The following is a 23,206-nucleotide window of genomic DNA, read 5'->3' as shown; positions in this document are numbered from 1 at the left end:
CACACAAATCATCTGTTCATAATTGTTTCATTCTAATGCCTGTTTGACAAATGTGTATGACAAACCTATGTTCATTCAAGCCAGCCACATTGTTTTTACCATTCTTTATTCATCTAACAGCAATAATAAAATAACTTGTAGTTGTTGATCCTGTTAAAAAAAGCAGCAATGTCATTTGTTTTATGTACCTGTAAACAGATGAATACATTTGATACCTATAACATTGATACTGGTTACAGTAGATATGTTGATTCAACAATGTGTTATTTATGCATGTACATACATATGTATGCAAAACGTATGAAATGTATTTAAGAAATGTTTGTATACTTCGTAGCCGATACACATCCTATTTGTACTGTTAAAGTAATTCAAGTTGACAAACACAGGAATGGAAAAGGAGCACATCATTTTTTAACCTTTCTTTTTCTGTACACTTGTATTTTTCTGTTACTTTGTTATTTAGTACAACTGCACAAAGCAAAGTTGCATTGAATTATTGATGTATAAAATGTAAAAATAAAAGTGTTGAGATAATACATTTCCATAATTCAATGCCTATATGATCCTCCCCATTGTGGCATGGCAAAATGGGGTAGTTCAATTTTTGTACCACAAGATAACTTTATTAGTAGTAATTGGAATCAACAAACAGCAAGGCATTTGACACAGAAAACATTGAGGTATGATAGAAGTCCATCTTATCACATTATAATTCATCTTCATTGAGCAAAAATGTGCTTAAATCTCAATACAATAGCAGTCAGAGGTGGAGAGCCTATAGTATAGCCTTCATCAACTAACAAATTGAAAGTTCCTCATGAAGGAGCTTTCACTCCTTGGAAGACCTTGATCTACCAAGAGGATGCTGGCTGTTGATCCTCCAGATTCTGAACATTTCTCTATGGCTATTACTCCGCTCCGTATTTAAAAAAGGCTGTCCACGTCTCCCATCTCCACATACACAGTCTTCATTTGGGTGTAGTGCTCGATGGTCATCTGGCCATTCTCCCTCCCTATGCCTGTGGAGACACAACTGATGGAATGGCAAACCCTTTCTACCCTACTACCTCTCAACTATGTATTACTACTGAAAATACTATTTGGTCTCTTGTGAATTTCACAGATACTGTACCTGACATTTTGAATCCTCCAAAGGGAACCTCCACTGGGGTGATGTTGTAGTTGTTGATGAAACAGGAACCAGCCTTTAGGTGTTCAACTACACGGTGGGCTCGACTTACATCCCTAAAAACAGATAACCTCTTCAAAATGCGACCAACAAACTTTCTGCATTCATGTCCCCCATTCTCCATAATCTTTAGCGATGCCCTTGAGGAATTCACAGGACGTAAGGGACATGTTAGGGGTCTCATCTCTGGGGGCTACATATAGCAAGCTGTGTATGACAACATGGTTACCTGGTGAAGACCCCAGCAGCCAGGCCCATGGTGGTGTCATTGGCCCTCAGTAGCGCTTCATCTTCTGTCTCAAAGGACAACACTGACATAACAGGCCCAAAGATCTCCTCCTTCACACACGTCATGTCATCTGTGCAGTCTCCTGTGACCAAAAGAAGCCAAATGCACATAGCAGAGGAAGAAAGAGTAAGAGAACAATGGGGAAATAAACTGTAAACAACAACATTGAATGTCAATAATCCATAATAAAGAATGAGCCTCACCTAATACACATGGCGTCATGAAGTATCCACCTCTGAGTTTGCGTTCTGAAGGGACAAAGGGCTCGCCACCACACAACACCTTGGCTCCCTAGGTTCAAAGCAGCTGTGTTAAAACATCAGTTGACACTTTACTTGGCAGTACCATAATCTTTGACCCCAACTTTGGTCTGATTCAGATTTTATTTGAATGTTAACCAGGAACTTGAGATAACCTTTATTATTTCATTTCACTTAGTACCTCTTTCTTAGCCTGATCCACAAAGCCCAGCACTTTGTCAAGGTGTGGTCGGTTGACCAGTGCTCCCATCCGGGTAGTCTCTAGTAGTGGGTCCCCTATTTCAATGGCCTTGGTCCTCCTCACAACCTCCTCCAGAAACTCAGGCAGAATCTCCCTCTGAACAAAGACTCGTGTCCCATTGCTGCACACCTGAATAGTCAAACAAATGCAGAGGAATTTAAAGACAGGCTGATTATTAAACTGGTTTGTAAACACTATTAGTGTGGGAAACTTAACTGCTGATGAAACTTGTGATCACTGTACTTTATGTGTTTAGATGTGAATGATACTGTACCTGTGTTTAGATGTGAATTTTTTTATTTTTTTTTAGATTAGATTCAACTTTATTGTCATTGTGCAGAGTACAAGTACAGAGACAACGAAATGCAGTTAGCGTCTAACCAGAAGTGCAAAATAGCAGAAAGTGCAATGAACAGTATATACAGGTAGTGCAATATATGAGCAGTAAGTACGCTAAACTGTTTTTAGCGAGAATACTTGAGATAAACAAGCAAATAACTACTAATTCGCAAACTCTGGAGAGACACCGGGCGTCGCGATGCATGAATGATACTGTACCTGTGTTTATGAGACAAATTAAATGCCTTGATGAACGTGATCAAATGCTCCTCTCTCACTTTACATGTCTTATCTAGATCATTTGATTACATTTTAATTTTTCATAGATGTGTGAACATTTACACTTTGATCGTGTGACTTGAAGTAAGCCATGATGCCTACATTGTTTGTCTAAATAAATCTACCAAACTTTGATATATGACGCTATCCTCATTTATCCTATAATGCCTCAAACTAATTTTGTGTACTAAGGTAATCTGCTAGAATCTAAGCAAGACATATACGTGACAAATTTAATATTTAATATTTAATGCTGGTCTCTTAACTTCTACTTGCACTGCCTTGCCTACTTTTTGCACCTTAACATACACACTGGTTTTTCAAAATAGTCCATATTTATTTAGCCCATATTTAGTATTTAGTTTTTAGTATTTGATGCTGGTCTCCTGACCTATAATTGCACTGTCTTGCCTTACCTTTTTGCACCTCACCAAATCATACTTGAACTATCTTGTACCACAGGGTCAGTCCCTGCCCTGTCACCCTTATCATACAGCCTCAGCACATCACTGTGGACTTGTTTGTTACTTAGTATTTAGTATTTAGTATATTTTTCTCAGTATCTTTATTCTTATCTGTCTATAGCGTTCATATAGACTTCCTGTTTACAATCCTGCTTATGTTGTATGTTGTATGTGTATGTTATGTGTGATGTCTCTATGTCTTTAAGCTACTTGGAACCTGAATTTCCCCTAGGGATAAATAAAGTTTCTATCTATCTATCTATCTATCTAGGTTAAGCCAAGAAATGTCAATACAACTGAAATCATAACCAGCTTTGTATGGCTTGTTTTAAGAAGGGTGATACATTCTACAGTATTTAATTTTCAATGTACTAAAAATTAGATGTTGTCATCTGTATAAAGGCAAGAACGCCATTTTTAAATAGAGGATGAGCTTCTCTTTGTGATATGCTAGAGAACTAATTTGGGCGTAAGTAGAGTTTTTGAATGATTGAAGCTTTTAGTGAGAGGTTCAATGCTTTGATATTTAATAATTTCAACCCCCTATATTCATGTTCATTATATAGATCATTTTGTCTGATTTACCATTAAAAATAAAAAATAAATAAATCATTGTTCACATAATTTGAAGAACGAGTCATCTGGAGTTGGTAGTGCCATAAGTACATATGTGAGCTGAGATATGACTAAAGAGTTAATCAGTGTGATATATTAATCAATGTATCTTCCATGCAAAAATCCTGTCTGATCATGATGAATAATATCTGGTAAGACTTTCTTAATTCTGTGCGCTATACATTTTGTAAGGTAAGGGGCCTCCAGTTTTTATAAATAGACTGGGTCTTTATACTGACTTCCCGGATCCTGTTTTAGCAATAGCGAGATCGGACCCTCTTGCTGCGTATCGGAAAGTTTGTCATTTTTGTCGGAATAGTTAAAACGTCCAAATACTTGCATGTGTGTGTTCCGCACATTGATGATATGTTTCTGCCTCTGGTCTAGTCAGTCAAACAACCACATTATTACATCACCTACCTGTCCCTGGGACAAGAAGTTGGCCATGAGAGCTCCCTTCACTGCGTTCTCCATGTCACTGTCCTCAAAGATGAGCAGTGGAGACTTCCCACCCAGCTCCAGGGTCACAGGCTTCACCCCCTTAGAGGCCATCGCCATGATCTGTAGGTCATATCATGGTATGAACACACACAACTCATCCAGTTCCACATCTAAAACAAACTACTTTGGGTTCATTGTGATGATTATTTATTCTTTATTAGATCCCCATTTGTAGATCCCCATCTATGTGGCCACTGGGGTCCAGGGTCATTGTTTTCCTGAAGCCAAATCATTTCACACGTACCTTCTTGCCTGTGGACACACTGCCAGTGAAAGACACCTTTGCCACAGTAGGATGGTGGCAGAGCAGGGTACCTGTCTCCTGTCCACCCTGCACCACATTGAACAGGCCCTCTGGGGCTCCGGCCTTGGCATAGATCTCAGCCAGCATGACCGCTGTCACTGGAGTCACAGGGGAGGGCTTGAACACCATGGCATTGCCTGGCAGGACAAGACAGGGGGAGAAGGTGCATCTACATAGGTGAAAACGTGCTTCTATCAATTTTGTTTACATATATGTAAATTGAGCAAGGTTAAAAGATCACAATGTTCCTGTGCTTAGCAATAACAATAGTGAGAAAGTGCAGGTATGAATGAAGACTGAAGAGTGTCACAGCTTGGTTTCTCGTCATACCACAGGCTAGGGCTGGGGCAGACTTCCAGGCTGCTATCTGGAAGGGGTAGTTCCAAGCACCAATCCCCACGCAGACCCCCAAAGGCTCCCTCCGCGTGTAGGCAAAAGAACCCCCTGACAATTGGACATGCTGGCCTTTCGAGGGACAAAGAAGTCAAATGGAGACCATCAACACAGCCAGTCATCAGTCGCTTCACTGACTATTGGAAATTCACATATTGATAAGAGACCACCCCAAAACCTAAAACAAAATGCAACAGAATTGATAAAACACCCAATGTGACCGGACCCCATGAGCTGTCAACCTGCCAGAGTGGTGGCCAGCCCTGCGTAGTATTCTATACACAGTCTGGCTGAGTCCACATCCAGCCTGGCTTCTGTGATGGACTTCCCATTGTTGACCACCTCCATCTCTGCAATCTCCTCTCTCTGTTTCTGTACAAAACAAGGGAGAGGGGGAGTTCAGCAAGTTTGCACTCTCTTTTCTTCTAGAGCTTTTTGAGGCAAACATTGATACCCAATGATTGGAATTTACGAATTGTTAAGTGCATTCTGGAGTACATTCAAGTACAATAATATAAAGATCTTGAGCTTGGAGATGGATTTTGTAATATATTCTGTCTGTATGGGAGCCACTTTTGAGTGACTACTATAATCATACAAGTCTGGATTTGTGGATGGATGTTGTAATACCTCAATGATATGAGCAGCTTCAACCATGACCCGTGCCCTCTCCATCCCTGACATCCTGCTCCAGTCCTGGAAAGCAGACTGGGCACTCTTCAATGCCTGGTCCACCTCCACAGTCCCACAAGGCTCCAGCTCACACAGGACCCTCCCTGCCATAACAACAGCACAAAACATCAGCGCCATACACACATATGCAAACACATTTTACTTTATATAAGAAACATGACTCAGAAACATAAAGTTTATATTAACATCTTCATGTTACCTGCTGTAAAGGGCTGTGTAGTAATTCTAGTCTACCCATTCAATGTGGGCTTTCACTCACGTCATTATAACAGTGAGTGATGTGAAATGCAAAGTTTATGGCAAGAAAAGAAATGTGTGACTAACACATGGTTTGTTTTTCATTATATTGACCTCAGACCAAAGTCCATTCTGGAAAGGAATAAAGAAAACAATCTGACGGTACGTTTAAAATAATGGATATTTGTTGTTGTTTTTGTAAAAAGGTGACTGAAAATTCAGTTTACTCTTTAGAAAGCAGGTAGCTACCAGTTGCAGGTTCGTAAACAGCCTCAGTGCTTGACACATCTTTGATCTTCACCCTTTCACCGCACCAGAAGTTTAACGGGACGCTGATGTCCGCGGTCCCAGTTGAGGCGCAACGTAGCACTGCAGAGAGAACAGCTGCAGGTCGGAGCCGTCGGGACAAAGTAAGCTTTTGGAGCATATCTGACAGGATCGAGGTGTACTACTTTGAGCACCTGCAACGGAAATAAAACAACATTAGGCTTCTTTAGACATACAATTGCACAAGTTGCTCAATGCCCCAAAACAATCAGAACTTTATCTGCTGCAAGAAAAAACACTTTCGTGAAATTGCGGTCGAAGATTTACAGCTGACTATTACACCTATGACAGTCGTTATGTTGCACTTACACAGATAAATCCTTGTAGAAAGTGTTAAACAATGTGTCCAAAACTGATCTTCTGTAATTTCATATCAAATATACACAAACTCGCAGTATGTCCATTTCGGTTGTAGGCGGGATATATAAAACTGTGGCTTCATTCATTGGTTTATTTACCTGTGGCGTATAACAACCGGGTTGGATGCTTATACAGTCAGTTAATGACCACAGATTATTGGTAACACATAATACAACGATAGGAATCCATTTATATCAGTTTAATTGCTTTATATACAAGACAAGAAATGTAACCAAGTTCCTATAAATCTACTGGGAAAAAATAAGTTCAAGTGCAGTGAAGGAAATGGAATGGGAGGAGCAACGCGGTAATGATGTCCCTAGACTAGCGTACGATCGACACATTGCAAGCATGGCCGGGGACAGTGAAACTCATCTGAGGGGCCATGCCGAGAATGAAAACGTTATTCGACAACCTTTCCTTATCGGTGTGTCCGGAGGCACTGCCAGTGGCAAGGTTGGCACCTCGGTTATTTTGACGCTTTACAGTATATGTCCTTTAGGTTTGGTGATGGAATTTATGGGACTCGCTCGTGAGCTCGTCGACCGCGTGGCTCAAGTCAAAGCTGGTGAAACCAGCGGTCTAATTATCAGCTGTTGCTTACGCATGATTAGCCTGATTAGCATGATCTGATTATCATCAGCCTTCATAATGATACACGTAACTTAATGATTGTGGTGACTGATGCCTTCCTCTCATTTACAGGTGGCTACTTGTCTTCAGGAAACATAATTCCTCATGTGACTAGTTTAATTTTATTGTCGTCCCTAATTATTGTAGCCTATAATGGCCAGAAAGGACATTACATTGTTTTATCTTCATGTCCTGTACCATGGCATAACGATTGGAAGTCAACACCCGCGGCTAAACCTGCTGAAATTGGAAATGTGAGCGCAGACAGCTGCGATTCTTTTGTTTTAAGTCCCAACGATAAACCGAGCTGTAACCATTTGTTGTGCTCCCCTAAATGTCGGCGTGACTAAATACTCGACTAATGTAATCAACACTCTCATTAATCGTCTCGATTAACACACTCTGAATTAAGTCCATTGTTGTTATTTCGAAACGATCGACACCTACAAATCCGCCGGCTACGTGGAAGACTAGAGGGAAATAGCCCTCATAGTTTCTTCCTCTGACTTCATCCTCATTACATGACGTAGACAAACAAATGAATCTCGTTAAAAAGCCCACGTGGCTTTCTCAGATGTGGTTTGAGATACAGCTGCTACTAAGTGCTTCCTGCAGCTGAATATGATGTACTACAATTAGGGAAAAGAGACAGTAGTTCGCAATCTATCTTCATTTATTAATGTTCTGCCATATGAATTGGTGACATTGCAGTGTTGTGGGCAAATTGATGCTGTCTACTTTTGCTTACCTGGATTTGCTTCTACCATATTTGAAACCTTATAAATCAGCAATAATCCAACAGTTTAATCACCCTCATCCTTCTTAATACATCATAACTTTATTCAAACCCCTAATGTATTTGATACTAAAGAGAATGGCAGTGGCACTGTAGGAGTCTTTAGTAGGTCAAACTCAGTGGACAGATTGAAACCCCATACCATTTTCTCTCCCAGGCCCCTTTCCTTGCCCTCCCTTCCTAGGTTTGACCCAGTTATGAGCACAGAGTTAACTGTTGGCAGAGTGCCACTGTTTGGCTCCTTGAAAATCCCATACATGGTTGGAGGGTTGGGAGTTGTCAGGAAGTTAGCTAACATGCCCCCCCCAGGTATTAGATCACCCAATTTCTGTTGAACTGATGATGGAATATTACCCATCAATGAGTGCAGTGCAACTGTCTGATACCTCTATTGTGTTCAGACATGGTGAAAGGATTCACAGGGTCCATAACCAAATGCTTTTGTCCTCGATTCGCAAACTGGGCTGCATAGTTCTGCCTGTGATAGATTTACTTAACAGATGTGAAATTGATTTCTCAGTTTAATTTATCTAAAAATAATTTGCCTTAGTTAAATGCCCAGACAAATTGTAGCTTTTAATGCATTCATTTTGGCCAGAAGAAGCCATTTGGTTCACTCGCTTTATTTAAAATGATTTCAGATTCTTTAATTGATTTGGTAAATATGAAAGGTAGGCTTATGCCTCTTGAATAATTGTACGTCTAATCTTCCTGCACAACTCCGTACCGTAGCACTGTGTCACAGAATTAGTCAGTAGAAGCTGCGTGATGTTTGGCGGGCTCTTGGTGCGCAGCTTAGCGTGTGGGTGCGTGCTGACACGACACCCTGAGTGGGCGTCCGATTTCATTGTGACACTTTTCATAGATACAAAAGCACCATAGTCTGGGGCTGGAGAGTGTCCACTCAGCACTGGCAGGAGATCCTGGTGTTCTGTAGGGGTCAGTGAGGACAGGGATAGTGAGCAGGTCACCTGAGCCCCATCCTTCCACAGTGAGTCCTCTATGCCCTACTGGAGGGTGATGCTGTACATTTCCCACAAGCCTCAAACACGAAGTGGATCAATTACAGTCCTGTGTATATGTGGAGCTCTTTGCTACCATAGGAAATGTGTAGCTAAGTTGTAGGGTACAGATCCTGTTTACATGACACTGAGATTTTTGTATGGCTTGACTCTGCACGCAAATGATTTAGATGTTCATGTCTAAATCCATTGGCACCTCTTGTGTTCCTCCATGTGTGTTCCCACAGTCGTCGGTATGTGAGAAGATCATGGAGCTGCTGGGGCAGGACAAAATAGACCACCACCAGCGGCAGGTAGCCATCCTTAGCCAGGACAGCTTCTACAGAGAGCTCACCCCAGAGCAGAAGGCCAAGGCCCTCAAGGGCCAGTTCAACTTCGACCACCCAGGTACTGTGCAGACTGCAGACACATGCAGTATGACTGCTAGGTTTGACTTTTATGGGCAGGGTCAGGGAGCGTTTTGAATGGTCCTCTGTTGCTAGATAAATCTAGATGGCACTCTCTGAATTGAGCTCATTATTCCAAAGTTAGGAATATATGAAATGTGGTATGAATCTGCCTGAGGGCTGTACTATGTAGATGATATGCAGACCAATATAGATATCATCTGTTATCACAAGATGTGCCAGGCCATGTAAAACAGACAGACTTCACTTCAGGTTTGAATGTAGGCTGGTTGAATATAGAAAGTAGATCTTTTCTAAGGGCAGAGTGAGATTTATCTTTCCTGAGTTGCTTGTCCTCTTTGAACAGGCGTATGCGTCAATCAGAATGGGTTCACTTTTGTGCTCTGAGGCTTAGGCTACAGATTTGGTGAGGAATTACTATTTTTGTCTCCAAAACTGATCGTATGTCTCAGTGAACTTTGAGTGTGCGCAGCGCACCCCAACATATTCTACTCCCTGAGTTTCAAATCCATTTCAGAGGCACATTTTGACTGTCCCCTATACCTGATCCTTTTTTGGCATCAGTCAGCCACCCCTCACACACTCAGACTTCCCAACTGATCAGAAACACTCCTAGTCAGGAGCCTTTCTCAGCTGCAGCTGTTGGAAGGTTGGGTGACGTGCCTCAACAGCTGTCACGCGATAGGGATTCCTCAACGACTAGTGTGTAGGTGTGTGAATGCCGTTGTGGGTGACCGTGTAAATGTGCGGACATGTGGAACAGGGCCTGTCCATTTAAGGCTTGTCGTTACTTACCGGTGGTATGTGACTTTAGGGAGTGACGGTCAACAGGGAAGTGATTCATACAGTTGTAAGCTAAAGGCTATTTTCTTTTCTTTTTTTTCCTCTGACGCTCGTCTGTGATGCTGTTCATAGCTCTCATTCATTAAAGCTTCTCTAACCAATTTTTTTGATATTGTATTGAAAGAATTTAAGTGATACTGATACTGGCTTTTCCATGATGAATACATTTTTTCCTAATTTATTTCTCATCTAATTCATAGATGCCTTTGACAATGAGCTAGTCATGAAGACGCTTTGGCTGATCATGCAGGGGAAGACGGTGCAGATCCCAGTGTATGACTTTGTCACCCATTCCAGGTGAGTTCCTCTGTCTGTCACTGTCTGCAACACCTCATTTACTACATTTGCCATACTCTTGTGTTTCCAATGACTTGAGCCCTGCGTTTTTTGAATACTTTAGAAATGCATCCTTCCTTCTTACCTACCTTGAAGTAATGACTGATCTAACATGATTGGATTGATCCAAGCAAGCTTTTATCACTGTATTGCTTTCACCTATCAACTCATTTCAGTGATTTCTTCAAGGAAGGGCGACAGAAAGGATGCACGACACTTCCTGTGAACAAGACCCATGTGTCTGCTTCCTGTCTCTGTTGAAATCATTGAACAATGCTATGGTGATGAGTTTTCTTTTTATTCCATTCTCTGGTCATGTCTCGCAGGAAGGACGAGTTTGTGACGGTGTACCCGGCTGATGTGGTCCTGTTTGAGGGCATCCTGATGTTCTACTCCCAAGAGATCAGGGACCTGTTCCAGATGAAGTTGTTTGTGGACACAGATGCAGACACACGACTCTCACGTCGAGGTGCGTGTGTGCGTGTGTGTACATGTACACACACGTCTCACTGTCTGCCTGAGTGTGTGATTGTTTCTGACTCAAACTAAATTCTTGGTGGTCACAGACTGACTGTATCTAACATGCACCTCTGCTGTGTGTGTTCTGTGTTCCAGTACTAAGGGACATCAGTGAACGGGGCCGGGACCTTGAGCAGGTGCTTACACAGTACATCACGTTTGTCAAACCTGCCTTCGAGGAGTTCTGTCTACCAGTAAGTCTATCTATCTAGACTGCGATTCATTCAGCTAATCTGATCTTGTAAACCTGGCTTTATTGACAAGTGCAATATTGGCCAATTCCTGCTCTGTTATTATAGTAAGTCAGTTGTACTGTTTGTCTCTAGACTAAGAAGTATGCCGACGTGATTATCCCTCGAGGAGCAGATAACCTTGGTAAGGGCCATGGGATTTTATATCCTTGTACTTCAACACTCATTTACACTCAGTTTATTGTCCATAATGTAGTAGTAGAGTACTATAAGGAAAAGTCTTTTTTTTTTTTTTTTTCTTTCTTTCCATGTATGAAGTAAGTGCACCTCATGAATTTTCTCTAAGCTATTTCCTTGTAGATGTAGGTCATTATGACATACTGTGTGCTATAACCTTGTGTCTTCCCCCGGTCCTCCTGCAGTGGCCATCAACCTGATAGTGCAGCACATCCAGGACATTCTGAACGGCGGACTGACCAAGCGCCACCACAACGGCTGCACAAACGGCCACAGCACACCCCGGCAACGACGGACCTCTGAGTCCAGCAGCCGTCCCCATTGACCTCCCACGCCTCTCTCCTCAAATGGGGGGCGGGGTTTGCGCTGTAAATAACGCCAGTTGGCATCACTGTATTAAGATATAAGAGAAACAGGGGAGAGATGCAAGAGCAACTACAATGCCTTTATTATTATTATTATTATTATTATTACTCTTGTTAATACAGTTACTTTTATTGTAATTGTTGGAACTGGGTTGATTTAAGATTTGTTTCAGGGGGGAAAAAAAGATAACTCCCTGTTTTTTTTGCAATGAGACCATGGGTCAAAGTTACCCCTTTATTTTCATCCCTTGTTTCACATTTTATTGAAGATAACCCGTGCTGCTTTTTGGAAAATCTTGCAGATATGAATAAAGGGGTGAACTGTTGATATTGTCCAATTAAACTTGAAACCCCTATGTCTGGGAGACGTTTTGGCTTGAAAGGTTGTAATGGGGATGATTGAGTTGAAATGAGAACTCAGGATTGCTCTTTGTATTTCATGTTGACAATCTTGAAGTTGTATTTCCTGCTCTTTCTGTCAGTGTTCTTGTGATGTCCTTGTCTGTACTGTCTGTTCTCCCCTGAGGTCTCTGTGTACATGACCTCCACCATGTTCAAAACTACAAAACATCCATAAAACAAGATTGCCACATGTCATTTCAATATATTGATGGCCACTCAAAAGTGACTTGCTATAGAATCTGTTGATTCTGAGAGCTGAAGTAGTGTAAACAAGGGTCAGACTTGGTTATGGACTCAGGTTTACCTGGATGTGTTTAGTACATAATAAGGGTGGCTAATGGGGTTTGCTTGTGTTGCCTCACCAGAGGCCAAGCTTGTTGTCTTGTGGCCTGTGGTTGTTAACAGCAACCCCTGTGTTCTGAGATATGTAACACTTATACACACTCATGTTTGACAGGGTGATTTGAACTTGCACAAAATCTTTATAGTATATGCATAATATGCATAAAATAGTACATTTATTAGCATAGCAAGTACACAAATTTCCACAAATAGCTGGTTATGCAAAGGGGGTTGTCATAACAATGTGTTCTCAGGTTGATACATACAATAACCGTTTAAGTGCAGAGATGTTAGTCTGCTGTGATGGAAGAATCACTATTACAACAATAATTACTCCAGACTTGTGGTTCTGGAAGGACTTGAAACATGACCTAGCAGCACAATGCCTTTTCCTCTGCTAATTCCCTCAGGTCAATTTGTTAGTATCCATAATAAAACTTATTCCATTATTAAATTAGGTTATTATAACAGTCATATGTAGTTTTAATGACTCTGGATTAGTGTCTGTCAAATAGCTTTTATATGCCAAGTACTGTATTGAGTACAATTGCTGGATAAGTGTGACTGATTTGTACCAAACAATTGAGGTGTTGGATGATTGAAACAATAAATCTCATTGCCTAATGGTCAAAGAAATGCTGGATTTGTGACTCTTTTCTCACAATTTTTTGTACAATAAAAACTGACTTGCGACACGTAGGATCAATGAAAGTAGCTGCACCCACCGTGTCCACTTGAGGGCGCAATTGATTGCGGAATGACTTTACGCAGTTAGGTTTACGCAAATTTACTAGTGGGAAGGTTTCAAGATGGTGGTAAGTAACACCACTCAAACCGTGTGCTCAAGTCAACAATAACAATGATGTGTATTGCAAAGAATGAATATCTATCTCTTATCCAATTTGCCATAGAAATTCGGCCTTCAGTTCAAAGCAACATTGGAAAATGTCACAAATGTGCGGCCAGTGGGTGATGACTTTCGATGGTTTTTGAAGGTATGAATGACGGCTAGCGAGCTAACTTCTATACTAGCTATATCTGTCACTCACTATATTTAACCAACAACAAGCCAGTTAATAAGATAACAAACATGTTAAATACTTAAAGTATTTGTCACAACATTAACTAACCCGGCCATAAATGAGACAAACACAAGAAGCAATGGAAACTACACTGGCAGCCAGCTATGATGTCAAACAGCCACACTCACTGTCAAGCATTTACAAAACAAGTAAGTCTGCGTTATGCATTATGTGAAGTTAAACACCTATGACATTTAACGAGATAATTTGATTCCCTCCAACAGCTGAAATGTGGAAATTGTGGAGAAATACCAGACAAATGGCAGTACATCAACCTAATGGTAAGAGTAGGTTTTAATATTAAATGTTTCTTCAACGTTATCTAATAGGTTGCATCCAGTGACCATGTTGTTTCTATAGGAGAGTGTACCACTCAAAGGAGGAAGGGGGAGTGCCAGTATGGTACAGAAGTGTAAGCTCTGCTCCAGGGAGAATTCTATTGGTGAGCTGAAAAACATAGGGTGTGTTTGATTAGGATTGCTCTTTGATGAGGTTAATGTTTTCATCTAAATACAATAACACAGACCATAAGTGAAAGTGTGACCTGTGACTTTAACAAGATGCTTCTCTTCACAGATATCATGAGAGACACCATCACTCCATACAATGTTAGTATCGCTGTTGTGTTTTCCTTGCCTGTGAATGTCGAGTATTTAGTTATATGAGGTTGTTAATATAACCTGAGGATTTGTTTTTTATTGAATGCATTTAACTTGTCCATAGTGGGCAAAGCTGCATGAAGGTAATACTAGCATGTGCAATGTTGTTTTGCCAACGTGTCAGTCCCCTTTTACTACGGATGGAGAATGATACACAGGAAGTTAAATTGGAAAAAAACATTTATTTGTTTCAGCCACTCACACAATGTTATGTCTTTCTCATGGTGTCTGTGCTTCCCTGAAGGCTGAGGACAGTGAAAGGTTCAAGACCATGGTGCAGTTTGAGTGTCGAGGCCTGGAACCAGTGGATTTCCAACCTCAAGTGAGAACCCTTCTTTGTTATTGAGATGATACTGTACTTGTGTTTAGAGACACTTAAGGGATTATTCATTTCTAACAATCTGGCTATCCTGTATTCTGCATTATTACTTAAGATCCCTCACCCTCTGAATTAAACTCACCCCGGTCACTAACTTTCACATTTAACTCAAACCACACCAGGCTGGCTTTGCTGCACAGGGTGCTGAGTCTGGGACACAATTTCCTGAGATCAATTTAGAAGAAAAAGTGAGTCTGTATTTGACATGCCAACAGTTTTGTCTTATCATGGTATTCACATTTAGATGAACCTCTGAATGTATCATATCACAATACACATTGTAATGTAATAGCACTGATATTTCTATGTTTTAGGACTGGACAGACTATGATGAGAAGGTCAGTGAGTCAGTGGGCATCTATGAGGTCACACACCAAGTTATCAAGTGTTGACCACTCCATACGACCAACCAAGATGACCGGATTCAAACCTTAAGGCCAAATAATCACTGACAGACCCACCAGAATCAGAGACACTTCCATTGCTGATGCAGTGCTATTTGTGAGAAGCACCAAGCTATGTGGATTGACATGGTGGAGTGTGCATCCATCCACATGCGCTGAACTGAATTAGATTTTTGACATTGTTTTGCCACTGCCCAATAAAGATCATGCATGGGAAAATGTTATCATGTAAAATATTTTTATTTTTTTGTCTGCAATCATGTGAAGGTTATGCAGGTTGAAGGTTAATACTTTCATGTTATGTACATTTCTCCAAGGGACCCTTTTAAGCATACGCTGTATCAAAAACTTGTCCATATTGTCCAAATTTAAAGTACAGATTGGCAGCTTTTATTTGAGGATATTTGTGTCAATATTAGTTTCAGCATTCAGAAACAACAACATGTTTTATACTTAGTCCCCCTACTTGTCACCAAAAGTATTTTGGACAGATTCAAATTATGTTTAAATTAAGCAGTCATGTTTAGTATTTGGTCACATATCCTTTGCATGCAATAACTGCCTGAAGTCTGTGACCTACTGACCTAACCAGATGCTGGGTATCTTCTCTGGTGATGCTCTGCCATGCCTGTACTGCAGCCATATTCAATTGTTGTTTGAATATGTTTTGAGGTCTTTTTGCTTTCAGCAAATTAAATGCATGTTCAATTGGATTTACATCTGGAGATTTAATTGGTCAGTCAAGAACTTTCCACTTTTTGGCCCTGAAAAACTCCCTAGTCACAATGGCAGTACACTATGTTTGAGGTCATTGCCTTGCTGATGAAGCGTCTTTGAATATTATATCCAAGCTATAACACCCACCTCCACCACCATTTCACAGATGAGGTGGTATGCTGTGGATCTTTGGTAGTTCCATTTTTTTCTCCACACTTTGCTCTTGCCATCACTCTGGTGGATGGTAGTCTCTGACACATTCACGCCTACCTCCTGGAGTGTTCCTGATATGTCAGACAGTTTTTTATTTTTTATTATGATGAGCATTCTTCAGTCATCCGCTGTACAGGCCATTTGGGATTGCTGAGCTCACAGGTGCTTTCTTTCTTTTTAATAACGTACCAACACTGTTGATTTTTGGTAAGCCTTTGGTTTTGGCTATGTCTCTGATTAGATTTTTTGGGATTTTTCAGCCTCATAATCGCTTCCTTGAGTTTTATTGACACCTCTTTGGTCCTCATGTTAACCGACACCAATAGCAGACTCCAAAGGCAAATGCAAAGCTTAGAAGCAACACTAGACATTGACAGCTCTTTTATGCCTGCACAAATGATGTAACATAATACACTAATCAGAAACACCCATCAAGCTAATTGTCCAAATACTTTTGGTGCCCTTAAATAGGGGGACCATGTAAAGAAAGGTGTTGGCATTTATAAATGCTGAAACCAATATTTATACAAATAAGCTCAAAGCTGATAATCTGTACTTTAATCCCGTATTATTGTTTGATTTCGATTCAAAGCTTCTGAGTATAGATCCAAAACAGGAAACAATGCTTTATTGTCCAAGCAGGGCACTGTATGTATATTTCAGATGTGCATTTGGATACACATGTCTCTTGTGTCCCGACTCTAATCATGTGCTAATACCTTATAATAGCTATCAATATGAATTTAATTTCAAGCTCTTAGCTCTCGACATTATGCTGTACATAATACTGGGTAATTATTTAGTAAATACAGTACGGAAATTGTTGTACAGTACACACAGTGTAACAAGTGCTGATTATAATTGCTACAACATACAGCAGTAGCCATAGCCCTAAGTCAATTCTTGTGATTCACTGTAATTTGTATACAGTTATGAGAGCACTATCAAGTGTTATGGAATGATGATCTTATGATCTTACTGATTTACTAATGACTCAAGGGGACTTGGACTTAGAGGCCTCTTCGCTGCAATCCAATAGAGAGAATCTCACCAGGTTTTTAAGGGATGACTTCCCACTCAGAGAGGACTTGTCATCAACCTCAGGTTTGTCCTTTTCTCTCTGACTGTGGGCAGAGTAGCTAGCCACTTCACTACTGTTAATGTAGGACTTTGATGGCTCCTCGTCTATCTCCTCAGTGAAGGAGGTCTGTTCAAAGAGCTCCTCAGCTATGGAGGTGTGCGGAAGGATCTCCTCAGCTATCAGTGTCCTGTGGAAGAGGAAGCATCTTTTTGTGGACATTGTTACAGAATGTTAACATGGGGCCACTCATAGAGCATCATTGCCTATTGCTCTTGCAGAAGGAGATTTTTAATCTCAACTTGATGTCGCAGAGCATTTGCGATACATCCAGGCAGTCAGGCTCGAAGTTTAGACAGTATAAATAATGTAGTGACCCTCTGACATGTCACCTGTGAACTAAGAGGGTGGATCTATTTCCATATGTAAACAGAAACGGTGAACCAGGACCAGGACCAGTAAGAGAGCAGGAAAGATCATAGCTGATCCTTCCCATCCTGGTCACCACCTCTTCCATAGACTTCCATCCTTATGGTCAGGCAGGTTGTGGAAATTTACTGAGTATTGTTGCTGGGCAAAATGGGGTTTGAAGGTTGGAAGTAGACTGTGGGAAACAGTACTTATGGCAGCTGTTATTGACACAATATGTTCCAACCGCCAACATCCCTATCTCTGTCCTTGATTGTGTTCTTTAAGGAGGACGTTTGCAGAGGTGCGCCTCAGGGATCTCACTGAATCCTGTCCGGTGTGTCTCTCTGCATGCAAGTATAATAAACATTGTTATTGTAGCTTAACAAGAACCTTGACTCTTGAATCTCATCTTTGCTGTAATACTACAGTGGAGAATTTCCACAAAAAACTAATATTTAATTTCAGTGGAGGAGATGAATTAAAAATGTATAGGTCTATGCCTAAGTTGCTGCTTATCTTGAACCATATCCTGTGTTAGGACACCTATGAATGAAATCCAGAACCTCTCTCTCTCATACACACACACACACACACATTCACACAGTGCATGTGTTGACTGAAAGGATCTGCTGTCATGTAGTTTAATTGTGTGTGGTTCAGATGATTCATAGTATTCAAACCTCCCAACAATAGACTGTGGGTGAGGAAAGGCCCAGTATACACAACCTGAGTTACCCTTCAACTAGGTAGGGAATTTTACCTGAAAAGTTAACCTCAACAGTTTCATAATAGTCCTAGGCTACAGGATACAGTTAAGGGCCTATTACCAGAACCCATAGGGTGAATATTCTTCTAGTTTGGAACAGGAGTCTTTCTTTTAAACAATGGATGGTGAGTTTAGGTTGGCAAGCCTCTCAGACAAACATGAGCAATGCATGTCAACACTTGCATGTCAACACTAATTTGGCTGGGAATGAAATCATAAAATGGTAGTTATAGGATTAGTATGCTCTCTGGTGTGTCAATCTCTGTCTCAGATTTAGAGGTGACTTATGAGGAGCTTAAGGCTAAATTGGCCAGCCACAGCATCCAGCTGTTTGATGTTCGCAAACCTGAAGAATTTCTGGCTGGATGTATTCCTGACTCTGTAAATATCCCATGTGAGTAGTATCTTCATTTACATGGCTGTATTCCTGTCCAATGGTAAACTCACATGTGCCCTATGCGTGCAATGTGGTTATGGGTTGATGTGTGCATGATGCTCAAGTAATGCCCAGTGGTGTGCCTGTATGTGTGAGTATGTTTGTGTTTGTGTTATGTTTTTGCATATCTGTCGACCGATGCTCTCTGTTTTCTATTGCTATGTGTTTCTATGTGTGTCAGTGTGTGACCTGGAGGAATCTCTGAAGCTGTCTCCGGAGCACTTTCAGTTGATCTTTGAGGTGAGGGCTCCTGGGAAAAATGACGACAACATTGTGTTCCACTGCCAAATGGGCGGCCGGAGTTCCAAAGCCCTGAACATCGCCCATCAGCTGGGCTTCACGAGGTAAACCTGACTACACCTGTCATACTTTAACAGATGCATTAGCATGGGAACATAATCATGTACACAAACCAGTCTCTCCAGAAAGTACATATTTTAATGATTCAGATTGTTGTTACAGATCCAAGTTAGCCTCAAACACACACACAGTATCTTACTGAAAAAGCATTAAAATACCTATTGTATTATGACTGAGTCTCTGTCTTTCTCTGTCTTTTTCTCTCTTTCTCTGTCTCTGTCTGTCTGTCTGTCTGTCTCTTATCTGTGTCAATCTGTCTCTTATATGTATCTGTCTGTCTCTCTCTCTCTTTCTCTCTCTCTCCCCCCCCCCCCCCCCCAGGGCCAGACACTACAAGGGGGGCTACATTGAGTGGGCAGCACGTGAGGGAAAGTGAATCAACCTCTGGACCAGCAGAGTATCTATCTCTGTAATTACTGTAGTCTCTCCAGAAAGTACATATTTGAATGATTCAGATCGTTGTTACAGATCCAAGTTAGCCTCAGACGCCCTTTGAGCATCTTCCCTAGAGCCCTCTGATATTGGTCAATCATATTTCTTTGGTTGACAATGAGATACATACAAAATACAAATGCCTACCATCTTTGATAGAATATATTCTCATACTTTGTGCTGCTCCAGCAGTCTTGCAATCGCAGACAGTAATTTAATTGAACATAAAACCAACGTTTTTATCGACCAAAACATTTTTTTATTATGATCCATAAAATTATTGTGGAGAATGCAGGAATAGCAGTTTGATGATCAATTATCCTTTATGAGATGTTTTATTTAGTGCTTACCTTGCTAAATAGTATTTGTTGGTGTCCCTACCTGACCCTACCTGATTTGGTAGAAAGAAAGATGTGAAATAATTGATGACTGTGATGCCTATACTCGCTTGTGTTCTTCTGACAACCTTCATGTGACCTTGCTCAAGTAGGCCTTTCCGTCATTTGTTTCTCGCTTCTTGTTAATATATATTGTGAGACTTGACTTGCTTTTATCATTAAAAAATACATTTATGAAATGTAATCATGTGATTGTTTAACTTCTTTCATTCAGTAAAGGATCATACTAGACTATATGGAACCATGTCTGTGTTTTGATAATAAGGTGTCAATGTTCATAAAGAACGCCTGGGGATTCTCTCTTTGCAATACACAGTTTTAGCCAAAGGATGGCAGCAGTGTGTTATATTTCCCAGAGCCTCAGACTGTATTTGCAATCTTTTACAATGCCGTTATCATTGTTGTTGTTCTTGGCCCCTCAAGGCAAACGTTCATTGTTGTTGCTGCTGTTCAAACTTGCATTACTGCAGACAGGTATGGCTTCTGTGAGTAACAGCTCTGCAAACAGCTGTCAACAACATGGCCAGGCCAAGGTCCCAGCATCTCATTTGGCTCCTAGCTGTCTCTCTCTCTCTCTCTCTCTCTCTCTCTCTCTCTCTCTCTCTCTCCCTCTTATGTGTCTGTGGTCAGTGTCAGTACAGTAGCCAAACTACGGGGCAGAGAGAGAAAACAGCTTCATGTTGTAGACAGGACCAGCATCTATCCTGTACCCCCCCCCCCCCCCCCCCCCTCCATCCTACCATTTCAAGGACATGGAGGTAGGCTTTCCCTGCTGTATGGGTGGTGGTGGTGGGGGAGTGGGCAGGGACTGATACATGACTTGGATGTTAATAAGGTGCACATATCGATACTATCGCCTTCGGAGTGTGATATGCGCCTCTGACTGAAAGTAGCTGCTTCAAAAGAAATCTCTGCGTATCTACAGCATAATAAATCACCAAGAGACAAAGGCCTCTCTAAAAACGAATTACATGGTGCCAATTGCACCATTCATCTGGGATTGATGCTTGCACATTTCCTATACTGTAATGGAATGAACTGAAGAGATGGTATGAATATGGAATCAGCTTAAATATACATCACTTTTGAGATATGCAGACTTGTCAAGTCTGTCAAACTATGATTCTCTTTCTAAACGTGCCATACATAGAAGCCTACAGGCATGCTAATGTGCACTTGGATTTGTTTGTTGGTAAAATCCTGGGTTTGGCTACAGCTATGTCTTTAAGAGCCCACACATTATCATCCTACTGTATCAAAAGGACAGTGCTGTCCACATTATCAAAAAGTCAAGTCATTCCCTCAATGCACAGGAGTCAAGATTGTACCCTGACTGAGATGCATTGGAGAATATTGATGTTTTCCAACGATAATTCAGGTCAATTTGGCAATACTCTTCAAGGGCACAGGGACCATATGCATTAGTTAAACACATGGCATGTAGCCTACATGATATCAATGCTGGCTTGTCGTTTATGGTGAGGAATGTGAGGAATGTGAGGAATAGCAAGTTGGGGTTACTTGGAGCAGCTATGAAACAGATACTCTCCTCCCTTCGCTCTCTGTTGGGAATGATGTTTTTGTATCCACACACCGGAGGGTAATTTGTTTTTGTTTTTTTAATTACCTAACAACTTATCTCCCGAGCACAACCTTCTTCTCACCTTGTAGACTTCACATTGTTGTTGACACCGTCTCAGATGGGGGGGCTATTTTAAGATTATAGGTTACGGTTAATGACAAGCCGCGCGCGCGATGAACGGCTCCCGATCTTTCCCCTAAAAACAACAGGGTGACGATAATGAGAAGTTTGGACCTGCATCCAGATGAATGCTATGATGTCATACCATCTTTTAGCGAATTGCTATAGTTTGTCCTTAGGCGTATCTCTAACCAGCTTCATCCATAAGGGGTGTAGGCTGCTATGTATTTGAAACATTTATGGAATACATTAGGCTATAGATTTACTTCAACATCAGCCTTGCGTACCCCAGCCTACACTCATCATCACTCTGAGGGTCATTTTCATCTCGGGTAGATTGCCACTTGAAAAAGTGACTGGCTGCCGCTCTGACAGTCTTCATGTGTGCCTCTGTCTTCAGCTCACCTCAAGACCACACAAACATAAGTGAACCATATGCTTTGTTAGAATAACAAATCGGGGTGGGTGAGTATCTAGTCTTGTGCATTAATGATTATCAGTCTCGGGGCTCTTGGATCTCTTTCTGTGCGCATGGAGAATGGGCGCCCCTCCGCTCCGGGCACGGTTGGAGTGGATACATACAGACCGGGCAACTTTTACCTTTAAACGGACGGATTCCGCGATGGCACCTCATGTATTCCTCGGAGAAGCTTAACAGGTAGGGCTATCTATCTTTTTTGGCGCGCATGAACATAATAAGTTTGGATTCAAGTCAACTATAACCTACGGAATTAAGTGCTAGTAAATGTTTAATTTGCAGCTATTATTTTGTTTTGTATTATTATCGTACTTTATGCATGAATATTTTTCTTTCATTTGATGTACATGTAGAGTATTATGTGCATATATGGGGACAGTTTGAACATGCATAATTTTGGCGTATGTGACTGAGGTTGTCAGAGAATGACCCAATCTCACGAGAGGCGTATAGAAGGTTCACCTCTCAAGCAGAATTTAATGGATTCGACAGTAAATTGAGATGCCTTGATAACCTGGATGATTTTTCAGATAAACATATGAACAACTAGAAGAACAGTTACTGCAGGTAGACTATTATACAATGATTTAGAGCTGGGTATGAGCTAGATAACATCTCCAAATCAATTAGGATAGCCAAACTGGCACATAAATGGTAACTACCTATTTCATAGTGATTGTAATCAATAATTATGCCATGAATGGTGATCTGAATAATAATTATTCACACTCGAAAAAAAACGTAATGTGAACATATCATTTGAACTATTTGGCCTATAATTCCAGGACATTGTTTTGAAACATTGTTTTGCAACTGTGTGTAGGCAGCTTGTGGGAGGTAGGTGTTCAGTACATTGGCACCTTCAGCACAACCTGAGCAAACAAACAAGCACTGTTCTGTTTCCAAACACGTACACATCTGATGTGATGTGATTTGTGTGTGTGTGTGTGTGTGTGTGTGTGTGTGTGTGTGTGTGGGAGAGAAATTGCTTGTGAGCACACACACCACATATATGTCTTTCACAGTATTTTCTCCATCATGAGCACACTGATTCACCCTCCCTTCTTGTAGGTGGGTGGGAGGCTAGCAAGGTTAGAATGGTGG

General features: G+C 41.1%; 4 protein-coding genes across 5 annotated transcripts; 3 read left to right on the top strand and 1 right to left on the bottom strand.

The window, feature by feature from the left end:
- Position 1: 1 nt before the first annotated feature.
- Positions 2-6,547, bottom strand: aldh9a1b (aldehyde dehydrogenase 9 family, member A1b). 2 transcript variants are annotated; one of them, XM_083667095.1, is made up of 12 exons: positions 6,444-6,547; positions 6,057-6,268; positions 5,508-5,653; positions 5,120-5,249; positions 4,815-4,949; positions 4,425-4,621; positions 4,100-4,240; positions 1,923-2,111; positions 1,685-1,772; positions 1,422-1,563; positions 1,136-1,248; positions 2-1,022 (listed from the first exon to the last, which is right to left on the bottom strand). In XM_083667095.1, exons 2-12 carry the CDS (start codon positions 6,232-6,234, stop codon positions 928-930), a joined length of 1,554 nt encoding a protein of 517 aa, XP_083523221.1. In that variant the 5' UTR covers positions 6,235-6,268; positions 6,444-6,547; the 3' UTR covers positions 2-927. The 2 variants fall into 2 exon arrangements, with proteins under 2 accessions (XP_083523221.1, XP_083523222.1); XM_083667096.1 differs by having other exon boundaries at positions 928-1,036.
- A 289-nt stretch (positions 6,548-6,836) lies between these two features.
- On the top strand, positions 6,837-13,208 carry uck2b (uridine-cytidine kinase 2b). Its single transcript, XM_083676194.1, has 7 exons — positions 6,837-6,950; positions 9,173-9,332; positions 10,396-10,492; positions 10,858-11,000; positions 11,147-11,244; positions 11,377-11,425; positions 11,664-13,208. Exons 1-7 carry the CDS (start codon positions 6,846-6,848, stop codon positions 11,801-11,803), a joined length of 792 nt encoding a protein of 263 aa, XP_083532320.1. The 5' UTR covers positions 6,837-6,845; the 3' UTR covers positions 11,804-13,208.
- Positions 13,209-13,388: 180 nt separating this feature from the next.
- On the top strand, positions 13,389-15,824 carry czib (CXXC motif containing zinc binding protein). The gene is made up of 8 exons (XM_083673419.1): positions 13,389-13,402; positions 13,499-13,582; positions 13,894-13,950; positions 14,030-14,111; positions 14,246-14,277; positions 14,573-14,650; positions 14,830-14,895; positions 15,022-15,824. The coding sequence occupies exons 1-8, from the start codon at positions 13,397-13,399 to the stop codon at positions 15,097-15,099; spliced, it is 483 nt and encodes a 160-aa protein (XP_083529545.1). The 5' UTR covers positions 13,389-13,396; the 3' UTR covers positions 15,100-15,824.
- Positions 15,825-18,414: 2,590 nt separating this feature from the next.
- Positions 18,415-19,468, top strand: LOC310814023 (thiosulfate:glutathione sulfurtransferase; the record flags this gene model as incomplete). Its single annotated transcript, XM_083683245.1, has 4 exons — positions 18,415-18,421; positions 18,568-18,690; positions 18,914-19,076; positions 19,414-19,468. 4 exons carry the CDS (start codon positions 18,415-18,417, stop codon positions 19,466-19,468), a joined length of 348 nt encoding a protein of 115 aa, XP_083539371.1.
- Between the last annotated feature and the right edge of the window lie 3,738 nt (positions 19,469-23,206).

The sequence above is a fragment of the Argentina silus genome (assembly GCF_951799395.1).
Source record: "Argentina silus genome assembly, chromosome: 1".
Lineage (NCBI taxonomy): Eukaryota > Metazoa > Chordata > Actinopteri > Argentiniformes > Argentinidae > Argentina > Argentina silus.
The sequence above is the reverse complement of the archived record's forward strand: the minus strand, read 5'-3'. Positions and strand labels throughout refer to the sequence as shown.